This window comes from Aspergillus costaricaensis, assembly GCF_003184835.1.
Source record: "Aspergillus costaricaensis CBS 115574 unplaced genomic scaffold BO79scaffold_38, whole genome shotgun sequence".
NCBI classification, from domain to species: Eukaryota; Fungi; Ascomycota; class Eurotiomycetes; order Eurotiales; family Aspergillaceae; genus Aspergillus; species Aspergillus costaricensis.
In genome coordinates, this window is record NW_020291838.1 from 92,485 (window position 1) to 112,961 (window position 20,477).

Sequence of the window (20,477 nt, forward strand, 5' to 3'; positions counted from 1 at the left end):
GGATTACTGTCGGCAGTTCAGTTGGTGGTGGGCGGTGAGTCGGACCCACTGCATTTGATTGCTCCGTACAGTACAATATTATGTTTTTCGAGGAGTTCTATGCAGTATGCACATGCGATATTGGGATACTTTGTTTTGGCTTTGTAGATCTTAATCTTATCATGATAGAGCAAACGAAGCAGTATTATTAAAGTAGATTTAGTTACAGGGCCTTGATCCACTGTTTTCCCGATATGGAGGCTAATTTGGAGCCACAATATGGTCGTCCGCAATGACCGGGGTTACTTCTTACTTACAATAATTGAGGAATTTATGATATTGGAGATATCATTAGTATGCCATGCTAGCGGCTTCAGAAAGATGGGCTATAAACGGAAAAGTTATCGACACCCATCGAATTTCCTCGATGCGGCCCACATCTCCCTTCATTAATGTTGCCTCTCAAAGTGGGGGGACCGATGGTACTGGAATCATCAAACTCGATGAGTGCACAGTATTTTGAGGATATTAAACCCCACTGAGACTCATATCGAGATCAAACCGCCTTCAGTAACAGCACCGTGACCCCATATAGCAAATTTTAACAGTAACCAGTCCAATCCAGTATATACATCCATCACAATCGGATCCCCGACACAACATTTTTTTCGACCATACAACTTATACCCTCCATAGAACCCATATCAATTCTCAAACCTCCGGCCAAAACATCCCCTCCAACCAAACAACCTGCCTCCACCACCGCTCACACCTCCCCAACAACTCCTCCCTCTCACTACCCGCAACACCCGCAGCAACCTCATCCACCAACCCCGCAATCTCATCCACAAAGCGCCCAAACTCCTCACTCGTCCAATTAGGAATAAACTGCACTCTCAAAGCACCGCCATCCGCATCATTTCTTCCCTCTCCACCCTTATTCTCCTTCTCCATAACCCCCCTCGCATACCCCCACGCCTTATAATAACAGATCTCGGTAGCCCACAACACCACCAACCCCTCCAACAACGTCACGCCGCTCGAGCCCGAGGAAAGGAACAAATCCGTGTATGCGTGCGTCGCTTCGCTAGGGCCGAAGGTGGTCGCGCCCGGTGGGGGTACCTGCAAGTCGAGGTTGTATTCGGCGGCGACGGTCTCGAAGAAGGTGAGTTCGCGTTGGATGTTGAGAAGGGCGGAGGTGAGGAGGGAGAGGATGCGGGATTCGAGGGGGGCGGGGGTTTTGGTAGTGGTGGTATAGGAGAGACGGATTTTGGAGAGGAGGAGGCCGATGAAGCGGACGTAGGCTTGCGCGTAGAGACGGTCTTGGGAGAGCCACGCTGAGAGGGTGGCTTTGGGGAGGGTGGAGGTGCCGGCGGAGTGGAGGAAGGGGTGGGTGGTTGAGGTGTGGAGGGCGGAGGGGTTGAAGTTGAGGAGGTGGGTTGTTAGGGAGGTCATTTTGGTTGTGGTTATGGTTGTGAGGTGGTCTGTGGTGAAAGTGGAAATTGTAGGAGAATTGTTGTTTGCTGTGAGGAGGGGCTTGAGGAAAGATGATGGTGATGATGATGTGGGTGGGGTAAATACGGGGCTTGTGGAGGGGAGATCGGCGGCAGGGATTAGATTAGGGTTGGTTTCTGCAGGAAGGGTCAGGAACAGCATGTAACGTTTAGCACAGAAGCTTGTCTTACTCTTGTTCTTCGGGGTTCTCAAGTAGGTTTGCTACGTCCATAGATTTTCCTCAAGTACTATAATGTCCCTGATTATCTCTATAGATTGCTAAGGATGGTTTAAAAGTACGAACTAATATTATTCACCACGTCATGTGTGAACTCACTGAAGCTAGCAGACGCATTTTTGGATTATTTAGATGCATTATTCTACAACTTTCGTAGCCAGGCAGTCGATGATTCCTCCTGATGAGATTGAACACCAGAGAAGGTATTATAGAGATATTCTGAAGGATGATGTCCGGTAAACTTCAAATTGGAAAGAAGCTCCTGGAGAGGATGATAGGCTAACAATGCATATACGAGCACCTACGTCGAATTTTCCTCACCCGCTCCCATAAAGCTGGCGACGAGAGCCTCCATAGTGTACCGCGCATCATTCCCGGCATTGTGCAAGTACCAGCCCCTTATGTCCAGTTTCGCCAGCACGGCTCCCAGCGACCGTACCGACTCTTCCTTCCGCAGCTTACGAAACATCTGCGCTGTGTCGATCTGGTCACGAAACCCTCCCACGTCAACCCCAACTTGCTTGAGATACTTGACATCGGCTGAAAGGTTATGGCCAACCAGTACGAGTCGACGATTCAGTGCATCCTCCAAGCGCAGACTTGATCGCACTACGTCCACCAGGTCTCGTTGCAGCACCCACTCGCTCTCTCCAAACTGAAACATGCCAGGACAGCCCGACACGAACTCATGATTCACGATATGGCCGTATTCTCTCACTCGCAGATGCCGGGACTGGATACGGCTCCGCCACTGGTCGCCGTTCACGCCCGGCGGTATTCCCACCAGACTCTGCATGTCCAACACTGACACTCCAACCTCAGTCACCTGGCTATGGCAGCGCTCATTCGACTCTACGTCAATGCTGATAAATACGGGCTCTCTCCAGAATGGATACGGTACTGCCTTGGTAGCATCTAGCGGCTGCACCGTGGGCACTGTACCCGGGGTGTCCCAGTCAGCCATATCTGCTGTCCCTTCAATGTCATCCATGGAACGCAAACCAAAGTAGCACTGCATCCGTTGAACCATCTGCTTCATATCAAGCTCTTTCATCGTACGCATCAACTGTTTCTGCTTGGAAGATTTCTTTTTGTTCCGAGTGGCCTCGATAGCGGCTTCCATCATGGTCTCGAAAGCAGCGTATTCCTCATCCATATCTCCAGAAGGACGGTTGTGCTCCGATGATGGAGTAGGAATATGTAGCTCGAGCTGTTCCTTAGTCTCACGCGTGGTGCTGCGGCCGAGGTAGACAGGCTGAGGATACCCATCTTTGAAAGACAAGACCAGCCCAGCGGACATGTCTGTTGGCAGCGACAACTCACACTTCAGAGCACGATTTATCTCTTCCAAAAAGGTATTAACTTTATTGGTAGGAGTAAGAAGCACGAATCTAGATCCGAGAGACGCTGGTGCGTGGACAAAATAACTGGCACTTATCAGATCTAGTTGTACAAAGCAATGGATTAAGCGACTTACATATCCCACGAGCGATTCCAGAATTTACCCGCGTCAAAGAAGCGGCTGGAAACCTCTTGGCTCAAGGATCCTTTCATATGTCTGTAGGGGTATTTGGCAATAGCCAAAAGGGGGCTAAATTGGCCGTTGGTGGGGAATACGTGTTCATCTGCCGGGGCTGGGGTAGGGAGCTCGGGTGGAGAAGGGAGTTCAAGAGACACAATCTGAGTGGGTTGACTTGTCTGCTGGGTAGTTGTTGCTGACGGCCTGTTTTCCGGGTTCTCAGTAAGCTCTGCCTGAGGGCTTTCGATGTTATCATCGGGCCGAAATTCGTTTGCAGGACGGCGGCCGGTGTCCAATTTCAGGAGGTCTTCATCCTGCGCAAAAAGCAGCTGGAGACGTTCTTCGGGACCCATTGCGTTAATGCGAGTGACGAAATTGAAATTTGATTTTGTTTGCTAGGAAGGTGTTGATGGGGGGAAATGGGGAGCGAGCGAGGAAAAGAGGAGAGGTATTTAATAAACAGCCTTGCGCTGGCAAACGCGTGCAAACGGTAGTCTCCGCCATGAGCCATGCAGCCTAAACTGGCAGGCATGAAGGATTCATCTTTCATTCAACTTCACCACGCAAATTAGATGATTGAATAAGGAACTCACGTGAATAAATATTTCCAGTGTTCTATGTAGAAGTTATTGTGTTGACATAGTTGGCGTCTTAATGCGACACTAAATGAAGGTCATTTACCGAGATCAACCTCCCGGCGGTTCAATTGTTCGGAGAAACAACAGTCAACAAGGTCATCCTAGAAGTGTCAGTAGGTGCGAAATACAATCCAGTGAATGGCAAACATTCCAATTGGACATGGCATTGTTTCAGAGCGTTGGCCTACAGAAGCGCACTTCACTCAGTTGTCATGAGCTTTCTAAGGGCCATTCATAGTCATGACAAATCGCTCTATATCACTGCTGCTATTGAATGTTTCCAGGAAATTATGCTTGGCTGAGGGAATGCTCTATTACTTCATTGATTGAGTGAAGGTTGTCATCACAACTGCTACCAATCAACAGCCAAAAATTGCAGCACATGACGTTGTTTCCTGAGCATACATACCCAATGTTCGCACTCATACACAAGAAGGAAGATTTCAATTATGATAATTACTCAAATCCAGATTATATAATATACAGGTTAGTCAAGGGAGAGTCTAGACTGTCGAGTACTGTCCGTGTGATTCGGAAGCTCCTGGAACACGAAAGACCTCCGAGCAACTTGATCCTTCCGGGCAAACACCGACTTGAGACCATGTTCAAAGTTCAGTATGCAATATATCGTGCATACAATGATGAGGCAGGAGAGCACAAATGCTACAATGGCAAATAGCAGCATCATATCCTTCCCTGGTGTATTGGCGCGCAAAGTATTTCCACATAGAACAATGATTCGACTCAATAGATAGGCCGCAATTCCTAGGCGACAGACCTGTTCAAGTTAGCCATTTGGACGTTGTAATTCTGATGTTCCATGACTGACTGCAATAATAACAGTGGGGATTCTGTATTCACGTCGGAGAAAATATGTGCCCATAGTCATTACCAGCAGTGCGGCTGGAATGAGTGCTAAGGTCAAGGAGTACTCAGGCTCCTCAAAGTGGACATCAATGAGGTCATACTGAATGATGAAGCCCACCAAGAAAAAGAAGTCGAACTTAATTAAAACAAGATATGCCTGTCAGAGTTAATCACACTATCCCAATAAATGAAGCTCTGCAGGACTCCAAGTACCTCATATCCTCGATATTGTTTTCGACTCTGAAGGCTCCCCTGAACATACTGGTATATAGCCCAAGAAAATTCTCTGTGAACCCAATACGCGATCGGCCACATGAGGAGTGTCGCTATACTGACAGTGATGGGAACCAGAAGCTCAGCAGGCTGGATTTCTTTCCACAGGTCTCTGGATAAGTTCACCAATGGTTGATTGTAATAGTCGCGGTCTTCTCCAAAGGTCAAAGTGGTAATATGGATAGACATGTACTGCATCACAGAATAGGCGAGTACACATCCATTGCTAATGCAAAGGGCTAGAAGCAAGATGATATTCTTATGATGTACCATGTCAAGACCGAGGAATAATTCATAAGCGACGGCGAACATGATGAGTGCTATGTTAATGGGGACCTGATATGATATGGCGACCTGAGTGGCATTGGGATTGACCCATGATTGCCACTGAACGAGGTTGTATCTGAATTGTGGTTTAGTAGCTGCGGATGATATGTTAACAATATTCGAACTCACATATTCAGCACGATAACAAGCAATCCTTGCACGAACAATATGCCGCAGAACCATTTTTCGTTTTGCGAAGTTGGCCAGTACATGGCGCCACGGGGCTAATCGCAACTCTGCTGTTCCAGCTTCGGTATGTACTCTAATCAATGCACTGTTGCAAGCTTGGTGTCGGCAGCTTTTAGTATCCCAAGAACATGCGGCGGTCGAAGGATTGAGCTATTGAGCTAGGGTAGCTTAAATCCACAAACTATTGTCGAAATCTACGATAGATAGTCAAGCCGTTCACTCACAATTGGTGGACCCTAGTCCCATCTTCCAAAATTCAGGTAGCCACTCCGGATGTCTTACTTCTTGCCCAATCAACATTCTAGAGGTATCCACAGAGTAAGAACAATTTTTTAAGGCTGGGCATACATAAGCCGGCACATTTTGGCCGGATACTTAGTAACTGAAGAAACGGCGACCGTAAAGCATTGATTCTCTCCAACCAGCTGCGTGTTTGACTGGTCATTAAAGTTGATCGACTTTGCGTATCCAGCCTGTAGGTCCACGCCCACACTCATTCTGAACCCTAAATCCTTCATGTAAATGGGTCTATAGGCTACAGTGTTTTCTGCCTTTTGATTCTTACGAATAAGTTTAGAATAGGCTGTGCCGTAAAGCATAGATAGTCGGTACCGAGTCGGGGATCCAGGGTCTTTTGGTATGTGGGGCCTTGTGTTGCCTCCGAACGGCAGGCGGATTGAAGTTGATCACAAATCCACTGTTAGGGGTGCTCTATTCCTGCGCGGGTCCAACCGCCCGGCATCACCACTGACATAGACATGTGCGGCTGCACATTTTAGATGTGGCCAAAAACTTTCTTCCAAATTGAAGACTTCCTATCAAGCCAATCTCATGCCAGCAGAACAGAGCATGCGCTCAGTGAGTATCTGTTCATTGGTGTTGCCACGTTCTGTCCAACCGTCTTGAGAACCCCCAGTGAGGTTGAAGCTTTCTCCATCCGTTGTCCTCATATTCAATGAACCAGATGAGCCAGAAAGTCGTTCAAACCTTAAATTCGTATGGTAACCCCAAAGACTGCGTTTCTCGCGTTGATGTTGGAATTGTGTACCTCAAGTGGTATGTGGCTCGCGCTCTTAGCAGCTAATGTTATACCACACTCTCGAAGCGCATCTCCAAATTCTTGCTTCAAGCCTCCGTGTTCGTAGGATCAAACTGGGTGACTAGTATTCAGAATTTTCTAGATCCATTGCATCTTTGTGCCTGATACCCGTATGCGGTTTGATATTGGCGTTGGATTTTGTCAACAACTAAGTAGATTCTGCCAATACTGACTATTAAGTTATCATAAAACACTGCTGGGTACCCCATGGATCCTGATTACTGGAGTAATCTAGGTCAAAAATCGATTCTTGATGCTTTAACTTATAGTTAGTGTTTGATGTAGACATGGAACCAAGTCATAAACCGCGCAGCAAGGGGGAGAGCATAGTGCGCTGTCGAAGCTTGTGAATCAAAGCAGGCATAATTATCTATTGTCACTGCACTAGCGTATGAATTTTAGCATCGCCGGCAAATGCCATCAATGTACTCCAGATATCATGCTGGCAAAAGGGTGGATTTTCCGGACATGAGACGGCAGCATACTTTGCTTGTGCCTGTGCCTGACCTGTCAACCTCGGATCAACTATATTCCCGGGCGCGACCCGCGGTGGTTCCAGCCGGAGGGAATCGAAGGCCCGGAACTGGCCAACATCTCCAACTGATCTCAGCGCTGCTCCTCCACTTCAGTCCCCGTCATTGGCATACTTCTATTGTTTCTCATTCTCCCTTACCTCCTCACCTCGTCCTTCCGTTGAACTTTCCCTCCCATCTCCTCTTTTGTCTTTAACTTATCTTCACCTTAGCTTGCAGGCTCTGGTCTGTCAAGCTCCCTCCATGTAAAAGTGCGGACCAGTCCCTCTTCCTGGCCGCACCCACCCCCATGGTGCCCGCCCATCTCTGACCATTTGTCCGCCTATTCCTTCAACGCTCCCTCTGTCGCTCACTCAATTGCTCCATCTATCGCCCCTTCGCATTCGTATACCCTTTCCGTCTACCTGTTGGATGGCATGGCGGACTACCACGACGCCGGTGGGCTAATTCTCGACGGCCCCTTTGATCCCGACGCCCAGGCCACCGTCACGGACTACATCGACTACACCGAATACCTCCCCGCTGACCTCATTCGCTCCCTAACTCTCATCCGCGGCCTCGATGAACGCTATTTGGAAGCTACCCAAGGCGTTCATGATCTCACCAAGGCCTATGGCCAGCTGCCCACCCTCCCCTCGGACGTGCGTCCCGACGCGCGTGCTCTGCGCAAAGATATCTCCGAACAACTTGATCGCGCCATCAACGCCCGTGAATCGGCATATGCGGAGGCTTGCCGTCTCTACGATGTCATTGATCGCCACTTCAATCGGCTAGACAGCATCAAGCAAAAGCTCGAAGCTCTTCCTAAGCCCGCGTCGCGCGAACCCACTCCTCCTCCCGCGCCGCCCGTCACATCAACCAAAAGAAGCCGCTCGACCAAGAAAACCGAGGAAGTTTCTGGCCCGCCCACCACGACGCGCATCACGTTGCGCTTGGATGGCCACGAAACTGCTCGCGCGACAACTGTGCAGAAGTCGCGCACACGCCGATCTCTCATCTCCGCCGAGCATCTGGCCGACTTGCACCCCGATTCGCCTATTGCCAGCACAGAGCATTCGGATGTGGAGCCGGATAGCAAAGTGACACCCTCAGAGTCACCCCCGGAGCCGGCAGCAGCGCCCGCCAAAAAGGAGAAGGGCCGTCGGCGATCGCGGACCTCTGGATTAGCTTCGACCGGTGCTCAAGGCCCTTCTGCTCCAGCCATATCGACCAGCAATGCGTTAGCGATGCTCAAGCCACCTCCTGACGACGCCAAACCTGGAAGTGAGGATATGCCATGGTTGCGTTTGACTGAGTGGGAAATGACGAAACTGCGGAAGAAGATGAAGAAGAATGCCGTTTGGCAGCCCAGCGAGGTTATGATTCATCGCGAGCTGGCCTTGCGCGGCCGCGGCTGGGAGGCTTACCGGGCAGCGAAAGCGCAGGCCGAGGCCACTGGTGCTGAATTCTTGGACTGTGACGACATAATGAACACGTACGTTCCGGGCAAGCTGACCAAACGCAGCGAGGCTACCGGCGATACCGAGGGCACGTTCGAGACCAAGCTTAGCAACCGTGGCATGAAGCTGAACGAGGCCAAGAAGCTCAAACGGGAGAACCAGGCCCGAGAGCAGGCGGCTGCGGCTGCGGCTGCCGCCGCTGCAGCAGCACAAGAACAAACAGCCAAGGATGGAGTGCAGCCAGCAGTGACTCCCAGTAATTTACCCACAGCCAGTGTTCCAGAAGTTCCAGCTGTGAGCAAGCCCACTCGTGCAGGGAAAAAGAGGAAACTCGAAGAGGTGACACCCCCAGAGGTTCCCCCCATTCCTTCAGCTCCCATCCCCTCCGCATCTTCTGCCCCATCTGCTTCTGCTGCTCCCTCCACATCTGATGGTACCTCCAATGTCGAACCCTCCGCACCCGACGGTCCCTCTGCTTCTACACCCTCTGTTCCTCCTACTGCTACCTCCGCTACTTCCCCTGTTCCTACTGCCCCCGCTGTCTCCGCTGCTCCTACTGCGCCTGTGGAAATTGAAACCCGTCCTTCGCTGCGAAGCGCGACTAAACGCCGCCGAACTAGCAAAGGATCCCCCACACCCGTTGATCCAAACATCGCCATCCCTGAAGAAGCACCTACAGCTGCAGCACCAGCTCCTACAGCTGTAGAAACCTCCGAGTCGCAGAAGCCTTCCTTACCGCCGTCTCCAATTGGACCCAAGCGCGCCATCGCACAACCCACGATCACAGCCGCAAAAGCGGCTACGCCAACCCCCCCGGTTACCCGACCCCCATCTCGCCGCTCGGCTGCTTTATCATTAGAACCAACCACCAATGCCAGCGCCGTTGCACCTTCTACCAAACGCGAACTCCGTCAGAAAAGCGCCACACCTGCTCGGAAGACTCCTGTGCCAGAAACTGCTCGAGCCGCCAGTGTGAGTGCTCCCAATCGCAGGCGTAAACGCCCCGCACCCGGTCCTGTGTCTTCCGGTCAAGATGGTGGTGCAGCGGTAAGCTACGGTCGCCGCAAAGCGAAGCCCGGCAAGAAGCGGATTGGGACGCGTGAGGTTGGCCTAAAAGATGGTACCCTGGCACGCGAGGACATTCGAATCGACGAGGATGGAGTCCTCGAAGAGATCGACCCGAACGAACCACGGTATTGTCTTTGTGGAGACGTGAGTTTCGGGACGATGATCTGCTGTGAAAATCAAGAGGTATGTGTCCTATAATTCTACTTTGATGGCGCCGCTAACATGAGTAGTGTGACCGAGAATGGTTTCATCTTGACTGTGTCGGGCTGTCCGAGGTACCAAGTCGCACGGCCAAATGGTACTGTCCGGATTGTCGGGTAAAGTTCAACAAAGGCGCAGACGGAATAGTGAAGAACAATCCGCGGAGATGAAGCTATACCATACTGACTGGACAATTCTCGGATTTCGAATGGGTGGTGGATATTCATGAGACCACGATTAGGCGCTTGGGCAAATTGTTGCATGGGGCTTGATTTTGCTCTCTACTTTGTTCTCTTGATTGCAGCGTGGCGAAGATTTTATGGAGTAAAACCCCCTTTGTTGATCAATTATATTTATCATAAGAGCTAGTTCGGAACCTGGTGATGGCGCTACACTGAGAGAATAATGCAGTTAATAACTTACCTACTTGTGCACATGAAGCCAATCAATAAAGTAAACGTCTCACAGCCCCTATTAAGAACAACCACCACCAACTCAGTAACTAAAAATACTCTACTAAGCCAGACCATTCAATCCAATCTTCCACCTTATACTTACCTCCCCTCCCCCACCCTACTTATCACGGGTTTCTCTTTGGATTGTGTGGGTGCCGTTTTTAATGTGGCTGTTTCAATCTGATTATGTCTTCAGATGACGATCGGCTGCTGCGTCATGCTTGGAGCGAGTTCTTGGTAGAGTAAAAGTATGGGTTTACCCACGCCGATGTGCTCCGGGCTCTCAAAGACAATATCCGTCCTCGAATCGGTGTTGTTTGTCCACCAACCAGCATGTCTTTATCCGGAATGTAGCGTGGGGGTTCCATACTTCGGTCTATCAATAACCCACCCAGGTCGGACTTCGCTCCGAACGCCGACACCCCACTGGTTTCAATTTTACTGCACATACACACACGCGTCTCTGAAATCCTTCTATTCACAAGTCATAGTTAATCTATATGATACAATGGACTAAGCAATATCCGGCAGCGACTTCTCAACCTCCATGGCATCCTTGATCTTCTCTGCCACCGCCTCCGCCTGCTCGGCACTCAAGCGAGCCAACGGCCGACGCGGGAATCCACCATATCCGTAGTAGCTCTGAATGGCACTCTTCGTACCGGGGATAGCCGCCTTAGTGAGAACCCAGTCGGCCTTACTCAACAGCTCCTGGGCCTCCATAGCCTCCGTGAAGCGGCCCGCGCTCCAGAGGTTGAAGATCTGCACACACAGCTTGGGGATGACGTTCGCGCCACCCGCCAGGATCGCGGAACCTCCGGACGCCAGCGTCTGCAGGGAGAAATCCGCAATACCTCCGAATGCAACGTACGGGTGGACCGCCTCTGTCTTGGTGCTGGGGAACTTGCGCTGAGCCGGAGCCAAAGGCGAAGAGGGAGTAATGGCGTGCAGAGCGGAAGCAACACGGGTCAACTTGCCTGTGTTGGCGCAGGTGAACTTTGTGCCTACGATGTTGGGGTGCTGGGAGATGCGGATGATGAGGTCGGAGTCCATGTCAATTCCGGCCACGGCGCCGGGGTAGTTGTAGAGGATGAGAGGGATGGGAGAGCCGTCGGCGACGCTGGTGAAGAATTCGTAGAGGGTTTGGTCGTTGCCGGTGGCGTAGCGGTAGTAGCTGGGGGGAACGATCAGGGCGTATTCAGCTCCGGCCTCGTAGGATTCCTTGCAGAGATCGATGGTACCGCGGATGGATTGTTCGCTGGCACCTGCGATGACGGGGACGTTTGAGAAGCCGGCTTCAACGAGTGCGGACCGGGTTTCGTTGATCACGGTCTTGCGCTCGGCCCGGGTGAGGTGTACAGCTTCACCGTTGGATCCCATGCAGACGAGACCAACGAGGCCGGCTTTGGCGAGACGAACGGCATGCTTGCGGATGGTAGGGACGTCGAGCTCTTCGGTTGAGGGGTCGAAGAAGGTCATGGTTGGAGCGTAGACTCCGGGGCGGAGCGGGGTAAAAGGCATTCTGTAGTTCGCTGTTAGTTGTAGACTTGAGGTCAGAGGCTGTGGCAGATGTACTTGACTGGTATGCGTAGTATATGCTGCTATATACTTCTTGAACAATGGGATATGTGTCTTGCGAAGCTGTAGTTGGCGTTGTGCATCATTCAATGGACTTATATAGTAGACCACCCCTCATGTTTACCCCGCGTGCCCTGCCGTACCGTTTCGGTATCATCCCACGTCTCCACCGTTTCGGACAAATTTATCCACCAATCAGAATGAACCGGTAGTAAACTTGCCTCTTTTGTCCGTATCAAACGCCGACAGCAGCTGTCATACAGTGAGAAAAGTAGCAGCAAGGCTGCATGTGAACTAAGTGAAGAGGGGTTTTTGAGCGGGCAGTATAGTAGCATCGATTGAGAGCAACTCGTAAGGTACTGTTAGACACAAGAGACATCAGATTGACTGTATCACGTCCTGTATATCTTCCACCATTGATGCAATTCCATACCACTTATAGCTCAACCAGCCATCGGTTAATGACCCCGCAAAACCCGGTCCAGCAGGATCTCTTATATGGCCGCCAACCCACTGGGCGACAAAATTGTTTCCTCTTTTCTTGTCATATTCTTTCCCTCTAATATCTTTTCTATAGACAAATTCACACCACAGCAATCACAATGGCTCCCCCAGCTGTGTTGATGGTAGGTTACTACTCCAAATTCACGCGTATCCCGACTAACCAACAACATAGGTAGGAACAGGCGAGTACACGACCGGCTACGTCGGCGGTACAGCCTCGACCTCCGACAAGAAAGTGGGTGTCGTGGGCCTGACGCTCTTCGACTTGCGTCGTCGCGGCAAAGTCGGCGATCTGAGCATGGTGGGCGTATCTGGATCCAAATTTCCCGGAATCCGTAAGTCTCACCCTTGTTCCCTTTCGTACTCAGCAATTGGCCAAGCTGACTGAGAGAAACCCAGGCGAACACTTGCAGAAGAATATCTCCGAAGTCTACAACGGCCTTGATGTCTCCTTCACCTCCTTCCCCGCCGACAACACCTCTGACCCAGAAGCCTACAAAGCCGCCATTGACGCCCTCCCCGCCGGCTCTGCAATCACCATTTTCACTCCCGACCCCACCCATTACCCCATCGCTTTGTACGCCATTCAGCGCAAGATCCACGTTCTCATCACCAAGCCTGCGACCAAGCTCCTCTCCGACCACCTCGACCTGCTCGCTGAGTCTCGCAAGCACAATGTCGTTGTGTACATTGAGCACCACAAGCGCTTCGATCCCGCCTACAGTGATGCCCGTGCTAAGGCTGCCAAGCTCGGCGACTTTAACTACTTCTACAGCTACATGAGTCAGCCCAAGAGCCAGCTGGAAACATTCAAGGCCTGGGCTGGTAAGGACTCGGATATCTCTTACTATTTGAACAGCCACCATGTGGACGTTAATGAGAGCATGGTGCCGGACTATGTCCCCGTGAAGGTAACGGCTAGTGCGGCGACGGGAACTGCTGTCGAGCTGGGCTGTGCCCATGAGACGGAGGACACGATTACTCTGCTTGTGGAATGGAAGAAGAAGGATGGGTCAAGAATGGCTACGGGTGTTTACACATCTAGTTGGACGGCGCCACAGAGGGCCGGTGTACACTCTAACCAGTACTTCCATTGTAAGTCGCTCCGTGGGTGGGTTGATTTATAGCCTTGGAGAATGGTCGATGCTAACAAGTGCAGATATGGGATCGAAGGGCGAAATTCGTGTCAACCAGGCTAAGCGTGGCTATGATGTTGCCGAGGATGAGGCTGGATTGTCTTGGATTAACCCGTATGTTTCTACTTCTCTTGGCGTCAACTTGATTGTTGTGCTGACTGACAGTTGCGCAGGTTCTATATGAAGTACGCACCCGACGAGGAGGGTAACTTCGGTGGTCAGACTGGCTACGGATACATCAGTTTCGAGAAGTTCATTGATGCCGTCACGGCTGTTAATGAGGGGCGGTTGACTCTCGATCAGCTAGATGCCAGGCCGATCCCGACTTTGAAGAACACGATTGCCACAACGGCAATCCTGCATGCAGGACGCATTTCCTTGGATGAGAAGCGGTCGGTGGAGATCGTGACTGAGGATGGAAAGTGGGAGCTGGAGTAGATACCTTTAGAGACGCTTGTATGTAATTACTTTGTTATGTATGGCTGTATGAACGTTTATGATTCTGGTCCATCTGTTGCGGTGAACATGCAGGTTTGCGACAACTGTTCCTCGGAAGCTTATTGCGGCAACTATGCTAACCCCTTGGCCTTGAGGATTGAGAAAGGGGCTTTGAACCTTTCGGATAGCCCAGTTTGAAGGGGATCATTATCCCCCGTTACAGGATTCTCTCTTTGTTCAGGCGGCAGCGATTGAGGCTGTGACCCGGATAGTCGCACAGACTTACGCTACGACTAAGCACTAGGTCAGTGAGTACATGATTTACACAAATTCCAATCACAAGCAGAGCATTAGAATCTCCAATGTGTCTAGTTGAGCAATGGCCGATCACACGAGGCATAATTGCATTGTGGTTGACAACGAATTCCTGCCTGGCCAACTGGCACTGACAAAGTGGGCCAGACCGTGAAGGATTGGCAACCCCACGGGGGCGGGAAGAAGATGGAGATGAGATGGAGTCGATCCCTAAGTCGGAACAAGAAGACAAAGGGGTTCGTCTCGACTCTCGGCATGCACAGACGAAAAATGGGTACACATAGAGTTAGACCTCAAACATCTCCTACAAGAATTGATACCTTAATGCAGGAGTGACTCCTCCCCACCCACTACAGATCAGATACATGTTAATGCCTGAACAAGATTTCTTCGCTGAGACGTGCATGGTATGTAGGACACCAAACATCTCTTCATCAGGCATCCACCTGAATGCCAGACACCTGGGATCAAATCCAATCCCATTCTGCCATCTGAGCCATGCGAGCCTTACGGATACCCTAATTGACAGGGGCGAACAATGGCCAGCACAAAGGAAAAATATCCGCGGCACACATCTTTTCATGGTTTAAAACTTAGCAGAAATTGAAGCCCGCCACCAGTCAGCCTGGGAGAGCCAATCAAGGGCCTGGACCGGGTCGGGGCTGATCGGGCTGGGGGGCAAAAGAGGCTCACCGCCCGGGCGGCGGGCCTCCCTTTTCTCTCGCCCGATCCCCATGCCTCCAGCTTTTTTATTAGATTTGTTGCCAGTAGTGTTGTTTTTTTTTTCTTTTTTCCATGCAGTCGCTAGGTCTTGGGGTTTAATTCTTTTGGGTTGTTTCTTCTACGCTCGATCCTCTGAGGACTTTCTTTCCTTCCCTCCCTTCTCTCTCTTCATCTTTCGCGCCCATCCCTCTCTCGCACCCCCTCTTGCACTCTTTTGTTTTTGGTTATTTACTATCGATTTACCTATCAGACTCACCCGGGCGGTTGGTGTTCGTTATCAGGAGTTCTTGTTGATCACATCGGTCTTTTCCTTGGTCACTCGGGCTGCTACTCTGTCGATTTCTCCCCTTACCTACGCCATTCAGCCTCTCGATACCGCCCTATATCCCCTATTGACGCATCACATATCTCTTCCTTGACCAGCAGCGTTACCCTTGCGTCTGACCCCTGAGGGTGTGTCTCAGCCGCGCAAAGGGAATTTTACACGATTCCTATACTATAACAATCTACCGAGAACGCTTCGTTTTAAGTGTCCCCCGCGTGGCTGTCCTTAATTGAGACTGTCACTGTGACATCGATCGTCGTCATGGCTCCACGAGATTCCAGCACTATTACCTCCCGTCGACGCCCCTCTTTCTCCCTCCGCACTCGGCCCCGGACTGCTACAACTTCGACTGCTCATACAACCGGATTGGAACATGATGTGTGGCATGGGCTGTCTGTGGTGGATTCAGGAGATGATGACGATGGCCAGGTCTTGGAAGATATGAACCATTTCCCGGAGCCTGTTCCCAGGCGCCGTGAAGCCAAGAGCTTCTCCAGCTTACGCCATCCCGTGGACGGTCTGCGAGCTCTGGGCCGTCGCCTCTCAGTGACGCTCCGCAACAAGTCGTCCAGGCATTCCGTTCATCCTCAACCAGAAGCCATGAGAAACTCTTGGTGCAATGAAACCAGCATTAATCGTCGACCTTCACTTGAGAGTATTTCCGCGCTACATGGCTTCTACGCCCATGCTGGCGCCCCTGTTCCCGGAAATGGCCTGGAGCCACCCGTTTTCTCGAACGATATTTATGCGGGAGCGGCTGCTCGCGCTGCAGCTGCAGCTCAGAATGAGCTGGCAAGAGCTCTGCGGGACAGTATCAAGCTCTCGGATGCTAAGTTGACCCAAGATTCGGAAAGTGGCATTGGCATCGATCTACGCGATCGCTCGGAGCTATCTGACCCAGCTCTGGCCATAGTACGGATTGATCCTGTCAGCTGCCTTCCTCCTGAGGTTATGTCACAGGTGTTCTCCTACCTCGATCCCGAGTCCCTCATGCAGTCTGAACTGGTTTCACGTGCTTGGAGTGAGCAGGCATCCTCCCAGCACATCTGGCGGCACGTGTTTCGTCATACCTACGGACAACACCCTAGCGGGCTTCCTTTCAAGAAGAGACAGTCTGCTGGCTTGGGCAAGGCTCATCCTAAGCAGGATTGGAAGCGGATGTTCCTCGTTCGCCGTGCTCTGGAACATAGGTGGAAAGAAGGGAAGGCTGCTGCTATCTACCTTCACGGCCACAAGGACAGTGTCTACTGTGCGCAGTTTGATGAGTGAGTTTTTCCATGGTTAAGATTCGCATTCAAGCTTTTTCTAATTATGTCCCAGGGACAAAATCATTACGGGTTCTCGCGATCGGACCATCCGAGTTTGGGACGCTCATTACCCTTGGCCATGCCGGAAAATCATTGGCCCTCCTCCGGGCGATGTCTCCGGTATTGGTCCGGTCAATAACCCGGCGCAGCAATCAGCTGGAAAGCCGCCCTTCTTGACCATTTGCCCTCCGCCGACGCGCTCTGCGGGCATCATGGCTCCTATTGAGCACAGCGCGGACTATCACAGTGCTTCCATTCTCTGTCTCCAGTTCGATGAAGAGATCATGGTCACCGGTTCGTCTGACTTTACCTGCATCGTGTGGGACATCAAGAACGACTACAAGCCGATTCGTCGCTTAGTGGGCCACCAGGCAGGAGTGCTGGATGTCTGCTTTGATGACCGGTACATTGTATCCTGCTCCAAAGACACTACCATCTGTGTGTGGGATCGGCACACAGGGGCCTTGGTGAAGAAACTCCTTGGCCACCGAGGACCGGTGAATGCTGTTCAGCTGCGCGGAGATCTGGTCGTTTCTGCAAGCGGAGACGGCGTAGCCAAGCTCTGGAACATCACTTCTGGTCTTTGTGTCAAGGAGTTCCCCAGCAAGGACCGTGGACTGGCGTGTGTCGAGTTCAGTGATGATGCTCGAACCATTCTCACTGGTGGCAACGACCAAGTGATCTATCAGTTTGACGCCAATACCGGCGAAATGGTCAACGAGCTCAAGGGCCACGCAGGCTTGGTTCGCTCCTTGCACCTGGACAGCATGAATCAACGAATTGTCAGTGGTAGCTACGACATGAGTGTCAAAGTATTTGATGCTCAAAGTGGCGAGCTTTCCATTGACCTTCCAGGCTGGACAACGAGCTGGATGCTCAGCGTCAAGTCCGACTATCGGCGCATTGTGGCCACCAGCCAAGACTCTCGCGCTGTCATAATGGATTTTGGATATGGACTAGATGGCATAGACTTACTGAAAGAGTAATAAATCTGGCTAGACATTTGCTATTCGCTTATTTGCTGGGGAAAAGTTTGGGCTTTGGAGTTTTTGGGATATGCGGGTTTTCTTCTTGGGTTTATTAGCAGGGACATACATTGGCTAGCGATAGATGCTTACATATTTGCTCAAATTATTAATTCATTTGCTTGGAACCAGAATCTACTTCAATTAGGCTGTTTTTGCGTGTAAGAACTTCGGCTTCCGTCTGGTGCAATTCTAGCCTGAGGCATCCGTAGATTGGGAAGGCTAGGTACCGTTGTGGATTTTCCAAAAGCGGCTTAGCGTGTGCAGTCCCGTGGGTTTTGTCGACAGCAACAAAACATCCCCATCTGCTCAACTTGGCCTTTGTTTTTCTTCGAAATTAACAAGACAGATCCAGCGCTACAGGGTGTTTCCCTTTGTTACTAATTCTTATTTTAACTCCTCTCCGATACTTGCAACCCCCTGCCAAACCCTGCATTCCTTCTAGCCCGGCATTCAGCCTTCTCCTACACTACTTACCCCACTATGTCGGAATCCAGGTTCGTCGGGCATCTGCCTCTGTTCAGAACGGCTTGTTGGTCCTGTGCACCCAAGGCTAACAATCCAGGATAACAGACAAGAGCTGTTGGCATGGATCAACAACCTGCTGCAGTTGAACATGACCAAGGTTGAGCAGTGCGGAACTGGGTAGGAACCTCCCTGACAGACGTGGAAAGTCGGCTGCAGCAGACGCCTCAGCAGCGCTTTCAACAAACAATTAGATATGTCTCAGGCCTATAGGCTGACGGAATGATTGTACAGTGCCGCTCTGTGCCAGATCTTCGATTCGATATTTAGTGAGTTGGCGTGACGAGCCCACCCCTTTTTTTCCACCCCCGCCTGGATTTGTGGCTTACTAGTTGCCTTTTAGTGGATGTCCCCATGTCTCGCGTCAAGTTCAACGTCAACACCGAATACGCCTACCTTCAGAACTTCAAGGTTCTTCAGAGTACGCCTCTTCCGAACGAATTGTGGTTTGGGAACGCTGTTTCCGTTAACACAGGCCTGTTTAGACGTCTTTGCCAAGCACCAGGTCGACAAGCCGATTCCCGTCGAATCTCTCACGAAATGCCGTATGCAGGACAACCTTGAGTTCCTCCAGTGGACGAAGAAGTACTGGGACCAACACTACCCGGGTGGTGACTACGATGCCGCCGCTCGTCGCAAGGCCTCCGGTGGTCCCCCCGCCACTGCGGGTGGCTCTCGCGCAGGTGCAAGCTCCGCCGGAGCGGCACGCCGTGGTACTACGCCTACCATTGGCGCCGCCCGCCCCCGTGTAGCTGGTGCCGCAAGCGCTGCCAACGTGTCTGCGCTGCAGCAGGAGATTGCTACGCAAAAGGAGGCTATTGCTGGCTTGGAGAAGGAGAGGGATTTCTACTTTGCCAAGCTGCGTGACATCGAATTGCTTCTGCAGAGCGCCATCGAGGCCGATCCGGAGCTCGAAAAGGATGATGACTCCCTGGTGAAGCACATCCAGGGCATTCTGTACTCGACGGAGGTATGATTCCACACTAGCCGGACCTCTTTTGTTGCCTGTCAAGGAGGCTTCTCATTCCCGAATCCGAGGTTAACATGTGTTGCAGGAGGGATTCGAGATTCCCGAAGCGGAGGCTGGGGCGGATGAACTTGAGACCTTCTAAGTTCATACCTAATAATGTTCGTCCCATTATTAATACCCCTTCATGTGTAGCACAAGCGTTCGTCAGTCGTCTTACGGCGTCTCTATGTCTTTAACTAGTTTTCCTTCTGTTTAGACCGTTGGTCAGACATGCGAGTAGGGTGCGGGGTTGAGGAGTGAAAAAGCAAGGAGAGTGGCTGGCGAGATGCAGACCCTTTGTATAGTTGTGACACAGTCTTTTTCTTTCTTCTCTGTCTCGACAGGTAGTTGGAAGCAGGTTCCATTCCCATGTTCTTTCTTCCTCTCTCTTCTCTAGCCTGCATTGATACTGATAGAAAGGTATTCCAATACGTGGAATGAATTAAGTGCGTCGACATACGCAATGCGCCGTTCCCATCGGCAGACTAATCCTGATGCAGTAAACTGTTGATCAATGGTCCTTTAATCTTGATCATACTACTTGATAAGCAACTCTTGTATGAGTGAATTATATGCATTATTGCTCTTCGTTGCTCCAACTTAAAGACCAAACAATTCAACACTGCCCTCATCAACAAGCCACGACTAAGCTACCGGCAACAGCTCCCGCCACACAATTCTGCTTGCTACTACATTTCAATGTTCAATATATTCACATTAGTAAATCAGAATCAATACCAAGACGATCCCACATTGCCATTCCGCCAGCCGTTCGTTTACATCAGCCTGGTCCAATTGATATTCACCATTTAATATATATGAGGGCCCGACACGGCATGATAGTGAGACACGCCCACAATGTGTCAATATGATACGACACGATGTGCTCTCATTGGGAATATTAGTTTGGCCTTGTGTGTGTGTGCGTGTGGATCTCAAAAAGAAGGTGCTGAAGTTGGGAAACTGAGTGATGCGTAGCGCATATTTATATTCCTCATAGTACCACTGTGTCAATATATGGCTATCTGTCAGGTGGTATTATGAGTATGTTGGATGTTTCAAAGCATTGCGGGGAGAGGAGAAATGCAGACAGGGGAATTGTTAGACAGTAATAAGTGGTAAATTGGCTATGAGCTTAATCTGCTTGAGTCATGTGGTGGTTTGAGAGCTCAGTGAGGGGCTCTCTTGCTAATCATTTATTTTTAATGTCGGTACTCAACTAGAAGCTTGTACATTTTTATTGTTTATTGTTTCAGCTACGACAGTGTGAGGA

The 20,477-nt window shown here is 50.8% G+C and overlaps 8 protein-coding genes across 8 annotated transcripts; 4 read left to right on the forward strand and 4 right to left on the reverse strand.

Moving 5' to 3' along the window:
• Positions 1-540: 540 nt before the first annotated feature.
• On the reverse strand, positions 541-1,505 carry BO79DRAFT_211210 (putative transcription regulator PAB1642). The gene has a single exon (XM_025682978.1). The coding sequence runs from the start codon at positions 1,432-1,434 to the stop codon at positions 691-693; it is 744 nt and encodes a 247-aa protein (XP_025535474.1). The 5' UTR covers positions 1,435-1,505; the 3' UTR covers positions 541-690.
• A 507-nt stretch (positions 1,506-2,012) lies between these two features.
• BO79DRAFT_274582 (QDE-2-interacting protein) lies at positions 2,013-3,627 on the reverse strand (the record flags this gene model as incomplete). The annotated part of the gene is made up of 2 exons (XM_025687613.1): positions 3,189-3,627; positions 2,013-3,102 (listed from the first exon to the last, which is right to left on the reverse strand). Exons 1-2 carry the CDS (start codon positions 3,581-3,583, stop codon positions 2,013-2,015), a joined length of 1,485 nt encoding a protein of 494 aa, XP_025535475.1. The 5' UTR covers positions 3,584-3,627.
• A 728-nt stretch (positions 3,628-4,355) lies between these two features.
• On the reverse strand, positions 4,356-5,668 carry BO79DRAFT_274587 (uncharacterized protein; the record flags this gene model as incomplete). Its single annotated transcript, XM_025687614.1, has 4 exons — positions 5,465-5,668; positions 4,949-5,411; positions 4,698-4,892; positions 4,356-4,646 (listed from the first exon to the last, which is right to left on the reverse strand). The coding sequence occupies exons 1-4, from the start codon at positions 5,545-5,547 to the stop codon at positions 4,356-4,358; spliced, it is 1,032 nt and encodes a 343-aa protein (XP_025535476.1). The 5' UTR covers positions 5,548-5,668.
• Positions 5,669-7,246: 1,578 nt separating this feature from the next.
• Positions 7,247-10,263, forward strand: BO79DRAFT_180569 (putative PHD finger domain protein). The gene is made up of 2 exons (XM_025680091.1): positions 7,247-9,846; positions 9,894-10,263. Exons 1-2 carry the CDS (start codon positions 7,573-7,575, stop codon positions 10,032-10,034), a joined length of 2,415 nt encoding a protein of 804 aa, XP_025535477.1. The 5' UTR covers positions 7,247-7,572; the 3' UTR covers positions 10,035-10,263.
• A 519-nt stretch (positions 10,264-10,782) lies between these two features.
• On the reverse strand, positions 10,783-11,941 carry BO79DRAFT_180570 (dihydrodipicolinate synthase family protein). Its single transcript, XM_025680092.1, has 2 exons — positions 11,895-11,941; positions 10,783-11,841 (listed from the first exon to the last, which is right to left on the reverse strand). The coding sequence occupies exon 2, from the start codon at positions 11,838-11,840 to the stop codon at positions 10,833-10,835; it is 1,008 nt and encodes a 335-aa protein (XP_025535478.1). The 5' UTR covers position 11,841; positions 11,895-11,941; the 3' UTR covers positions 10,783-10,832.
• A 522-nt stretch (positions 11,942-12,463) lies between these two features.
• Positions 12,464-14,033, forward strand: BO79DRAFT_180575 (Gfo/Idh/MocA family protein). The gene is made up of 5 exons (XM_025680093.1): positions 12,464-12,523; positions 12,574-12,736; positions 12,801-13,496; positions 13,561-13,651; positions 13,711-14,033. The coding sequence occupies exons 1-5, from the start codon at positions 12,500-12,502 to the stop codon at positions 13,973-13,975; spliced, it is 1,239 nt and encodes a 412-aa protein (XP_025535479.1). The 5' UTR covers positions 12,464-12,499; the 3' UTR covers positions 13,976-14,033.
• Positions 14,034-15,599: 1,566 nt separating this feature from the next.
• Positions 15,600-17,631, forward strand: BO79DRAFT_221442 (F-box/WD repeat-containing protein; the record flags this gene model as incomplete). Its single annotated transcript, XM_025683518.1, has 2 exons — positions 15,600-16,603; positions 16,659-17,631. The coding sequence occupies 2 exons, from the start codon at positions 15,600-15,602 to the stop codon at positions 17,629-17,631; spliced, it is 1,977 nt and encodes a 658-aa protein (XP_025535480.1).
• Positions 17,632-18,002: 371 nt separating this feature from the next.
• On the forward strand, positions 18,003-19,655 carry eb1 (microtubule-binding protein BIM1). Its single transcript, XM_025682979.1, has 6 exons — positions 18,003-18,167; positions 18,244-18,315; positions 18,430-18,464; positions 18,539-18,616; positions 18,681-19,165; positions 19,251-19,655. The coding sequence occupies exons 1-6, from the start codon at positions 18,154-18,156 to the stop codon at positions 19,305-19,307; spliced, it is 741 nt and encodes a 246-aa protein (XP_025535481.1). The 5' UTR covers positions 18,003-18,153; the 3' UTR covers positions 19,308-19,655.
• The last annotated feature ends 822 nt before the right edge of the window (positions 19,656-20,477 follow it).